Genomic DNA, 5,223 nt, shown 5'->3' with positions numbered 1-5,223 from the left:
TTCAGACCCATTAATAGTTTAAGAACTGCTAAAATAAAATTGCTTTATCAATTCAGACTCCAGAGTTTCCAGCAAGACACAACTTTATGCCAGGATTTTGGTGTTTTAAGGATTCATGAATGGTGCATTCCTATGGGAGAGATGTGAAATTTAGATCTCCTTGTTACAGCAAGAACATAGTGTGTCTCACCTCCAACATTCAGAAATAAATGGGCAATTTAAGGAAGGTAGTTGGAAAAATAACCCTAATCCTGAAGTCACCTTTCTGCCAGAGCATTGAAAGGAAAATGCATCCACGGCAGGAACTTTGTTTATTAGCTGCTGGCAGCAGTATAAAGTCCTATCTGACAAACACACAAGTCAATAAAGCCATTGCCAGCTCTGAGAGGCAGGGGTTCAAAACTTGCTCCTGGTGTTCTGTGAGTGTGGCTCAAGGGCAGGAGAAGGAGGTGAGGTACAGGCTGAGCAAGCTGGCACCTGGTTTTTTCATCTTCCATGCATGGTGGATGTTTTTAAATATTGGCTTTCTCAGTATTTTATTGGAAAAATAAAGTTTGGCTTTACTGTTAAAAACAGTACTGTTAAAAACAGCAACACTTTTGGAAACTCAAACTAATGAGCTCTCTCATTGGAGGGGTAGTATGGAGATCCATCATTCAAGGAAGACAGATCCTGCCCTACATTGGAGTTGGGACAAGAAGACCCCTTCAAGTAATAGCTTCTAAATATGACACCATATTTTAACACTGGATGGTGGGATTTCATGCATAACGAAGGAACAATTATTAGTAAATATCTTATCAGTAAATATTGCTAAACTTTTTTAAAGAAATAAATATCACTTAAAAAACGGATATTGGAAAATGGTTGTTTCAACACATGAGTTTCCTCTTCTCCCTTTTTATAACTTACTAAAGTGTAGTAAAGAAGTTTTTTAAAGGGTAGACCTGCAAAGACAAACATAACAGGGACGAAGACAAGAGCAGATCAAAGATTTCAACCTGTTCTTAACAGAAAAATGAACAAAAGAATGGCAAATGATTTACACAGTGGAATAAGTCAAAGTTTCAGTGCAACAAAACTCCAGAAAGACTCTAGAGTAGGAAGCATCAAATACAGATAAAGGGGTGTGTGGGGTAGGGCGGAAGTGTGGGACTAAAGGTCAGGAGCTTCTTTGAAAGTTTGTCTTGAGAACAGGCAGGTTGCCAAGTGCGCTGCCCGACTCTGTGCAGCACACTTTCCCCAACCAGCAGAAACAAGGGAGATTGACCTAGAGAAGATGAACTGGAGAGACTCCAGAGTCAAGCACCCAGACATCATGGGGGGTCAGGATGAAGTGTAAGACTGAAGAGAGGTATTAAAGGGAAGTCTGGGTTCTCAACAGTGGGATGCTCACATGCACACTTGCACACACAAACACACACACACACACTCTCCTCTCTTCCAGCACAATGATAGTCAGGCTTATCTCTCCAAGACAACAGATTGGTGAGTTATTTTCTACTGACCCTGAACAGTTCCAGGGAAAAGGCCTTTAGATACATAACAAATTCCCAATTTATATAAAAAAATCATGTACCTGTTTTTCACTGTATTGAAGCTAACTAGTTCACAAGCCCCAAGATCAGATGGTAGAGCTTCCAGTCAGCTCCTTAGTGCTCACTTTGACAAGAATACATTAGCCAAGGATTAACAAAGACTTAAGAAAAGTCTCATTTATGAAAGAAACAGGTTGAACACACAAATGACTACAAGGCAGAAGAAACTCAGATTACACAGGCACAGAACCAAGCAGAGGACTGAGGCAAAAAGAACATCCAGGATAATCGCTGCTAAGCATCTCTAGAGACCAACCAGGACAGATTAGACCCAGAGCGTGGAAAAGCTCTAAAAGGGATGACTTCAAGAAAAAAAACGGAAGTGACATATTACACAATAAACCTGACTGTGTGGAAAGTATTAGTAAGGGCTTCTCTAGCTTTGTGAGGGAGCTTGGTGACAACTCACAAAAGGTACATACATTTTTAAGGATTCAAAAAAAGTAAAAGAATTATGAAGTCCAAGAAAAACGAAAAATTATTCAAAAGAGAAAGCATGGGTTTATTTCTTGATTCGGCACTTCATAATACTTACATACTCAAATTAATGTGAACACTGGCCATTTAATAAAAAATTGCTATGTCACTGTATATAAAGAACTAGGTTAAGGAACATGGTAATTGTAAATCCACATCTACCATAAGAAGAAGTGGATACATAATGTCTAAATTTGATACAGTAAGAAATAATAACATGACCATGTTTTTTTAAAAAAATAGAGTTAATTACTACACAAACGCTGGTAAATTGGATAGTACCTGCCTGTAGGGAGTTGAATGAATGCAGAGCAGTAGGGTGGAAAAGGCAGGGGAGAGCTGATAATTTTCATTGAGCCCGATAAAACAATTTGATTTTAAACTATATGTATGTTGATTAAATTAGTCTTTAATTTTTTTTTTAAAACACTAAAAAAATGAAAGTAGGATCAAGGTAGAAAATGAAGAATGAAAAAAGTGATTAACTGAATCATAGATGTTATTAAAAGTTAAGAAATTCCAGAAGAAGGAGCCTGGAAGGGAAAAGTCTACCAGACTAAAAATTCATGAAGGCCATGTACAAGTGACTTTATCCTTCCAATAAAACCTTAAGTATTTGTTTCAAATTACACTTTACCTTTCAGCTAAACCTAAGTATTCTTTTTAAAGTATATTGTTCACGCCAATTTAACTGCCAGTATAGAAGTGAACATTAAGATTAACCATTCTAAAATAAGGCTTTTTATAATAAATTGCTGTATTTTTCTTTTAAACATATCTCTTTATTGTGGGGAAAAGGGAGATAAAGTGGAGGCTAGAGAAAACATCCCTGAACAAAATTCCCTGCATATTCTGTTTTCTTTGTAACTCCTCAGAAAGAATGAAAAAACTCAAACAGAAAACTGGAAGATTTACTAACCAGGAAGCAGCTCTATGAACAGACTCCTGTTGCCAGTCAAATGGGAGACAGAGCAGGTCACATTTGTCACATCGGGGACCTCCCAGGAGCATGTACTCTGGACAGTCAGTGTGTCATTGCCCCAATGTTCTTGCTCAGTGACACAATCATCCCCTTCTGGGCTCCAGGAGATCTGTGCAGCTGGCTTCCCCGCTACTGCCTTGCACACCGCAGTTCTATTCCTGCTTAGAAACAGGGTAGCTTCAGGGGGAACTGCAGAGATGTAAGGGAAAATGCTTCAGTCTTAACATAAGGGATATGGAATTTAGAGAGACATTCATTTCAGTCACAAATCTGGTGACGTGAAATACCACAGCATATGACCCTCCTTACCTAACACTTGGAGGTGATACTCATGATTGAGATTCCCATCAGGTGTCGCCATCACACACCTGTAATACCCATCGTGAGCAATGGCCACTGGAGCAATTTGAAGGTCAGGATTCTGACTGGGTCTGGAGGCCCAGGTTATTCTGTCATCAGTACAGTTGGTTTCCTTCATCTCATTTGTGTCGCTCCTGTAAGCTTTTTTGCAGGAAGGCTTGTCCCTGAGGATTACTTCCCATGTTGTTAGCAGCGCTCTCGTCAATGTACGAGGGCAGTGGAGCACAGTGTTGGTATCTATCACTACAGACAGTGACGTGTAAACTGGACACACACACACAAAAGGAGAACGATAAAAGAAAATCTTGATAAACAACTTCATGTGTTAAATTTATCCACAGCATATTACATGAAGTTGTACTAGATACTAATCTGGCTGGTGATAATATTCCAGAAATATTACACTTACATAAGAAATTAACATTCACACAATATAAATAGTATATTAAACCCAATTCAGAGATTGACAAATTTTCTCTTGTATTATGCATTATGAGGAAAACAATATATATTATAAAGTATTTTGAAATTAATTTAGGAGTTTTAATATATAGAAACAACAAAATAAGGAAAGACTTTTAAATTAAACAACAAAGACAATGTCCTAAATCTAATCTTTTGGTGGAAGAGACTATTATATTTATCATACAATTCATGCACTTCAGGAAAGAACATGGAATAATTAGTGATCTGGTTGTTTCATCTTAAGTTGTGAAAAGCACAAAAATATCAGTAACATCAAAACTAAATGTCTTTCTCTGTGGCTATTATTTCAGACAAACATAAATGTGGAAAGTATATGGTTCTTTCATGAAAAGTAAATAATATGGCATTCCGATGGAGCTACCTGGACATTTTAGAGTTTATTTTTTATTTAAAAGAATCACAAAGTCAGTGACATCCACAGATCTTTAAAAAATCTATAATTTCACCAGGTAAGCCATCGCACAAAAATGAAAAATGATGATGTCCAATGATGAGATGCTTAGAAATATTTATTTATGGTGAAAAAGTAATTTAGTACATAATTGAAAAACAAAACAAGATTTTTTTTCCTTTGGACATTTCCCATAAAAAGATTTTATTGCAAATTCATGACATTATCAAACATAGCCTTTGGATGAATTTCCCTTCCTTCCACTTTAGTCACATGTAGGCTTCCAGATAGTTTAGCTGTGAAATTTGCCCCCAGATTTTGTGTTTGTATGTTCAATATAATTAACAGGAGTAAATATAGAAGCTGACCTCTTCTGTCCATCTTTCAAGGTAAAAATTAAGCCCTGCATCCTACAAGCATCTTCTAACATAGAACCTCACATTTCCCATAAGCCTACAATGTGTCCATGACTGATAGGGATCTACTGAGAGGTGATTAGTAGACCAAAGTCTGTCACAACTCATCTGCAACAGAGGTGAGTGTCAGTAATGGCATTCTATAACATGAGCAGAACCAGCTATGGCAGGAAAAACTTTATGCGAATGAAGCATGTGTTTGCTAAACTCTTCAGTTAGTATCTCTTCTCTCCTGTTTTTATGTCACCTGTCTTCTGTGGTACTCAAGCCCTTGCATTTCATAGTCAAATAATGATCACATAACTATTTATGTTGGTACAAAAGTAATTGCAGTTTCAGACCATGAATTTTAAATCATTATAAGTGGACTCAAACCATCTTATTAATCAAAATAGGAACCATCACAATAACACATTTTTGCCAACGAGAAGTAAGTTTGTTTATTCCTGTAGCATAAAAATCCATGCTTTGCGATTTGTCAAACTCTTGGAAAGCATTTTCTTCATCCTGCTG

At 37.0% G+C, this 5,223-nt stretch overlaps 1 protein-coding gene across 1 annotated transcript in view; it reads right to left on the bottom strand.

Annotated features, from left to right (window-relative positions):
• CD200R1 (CD200 receptor 1) overlaps positions 1-3,739 on the bottom strand; it is a 10,513-nt gene extending 6,774 nt beyond the window's left edge. Inside the window, exons 1-2 of the mRNA XM_012652221.1 lie at positions 3,367-3,739; positions 2,995-3,246 (exon numbers count right to left, since the gene is read on the bottom strand). Of these exons, the coding sequence (XP_012507675.1) occupies positions 2,995-3,246; positions 3,367-3,739 (625 nt within the window). The remainder of the gene's footprint in view (positions 1-2,994; positions 3,247-3,366) is intronic.
• Positions 3,740-5,223: the final 1,484 nt, after the last annotated feature.

The sequence above is a fragment of the Propithecus coquereli genome, unplaced genomic scaffold (genome assembly GCF_000956105.1).
Source record: "Propithecus coquereli isolate 6110/MARCELLA unplaced genomic scaffold, Pcoq_1.0 Scaffold386, whole genome shotgun sequence".
Classification (NCBI taxonomy): domain Eukaryota; kingdom Metazoa; phylum Chordata; class Mammalia; order Primates; family Indriidae; genus Propithecus; species Propithecus coquereli.
The sequence above is the reverse complement of the archived record's forward strand: the minus strand, read 5'-3'. Positions and strand labels throughout refer to the sequence as shown.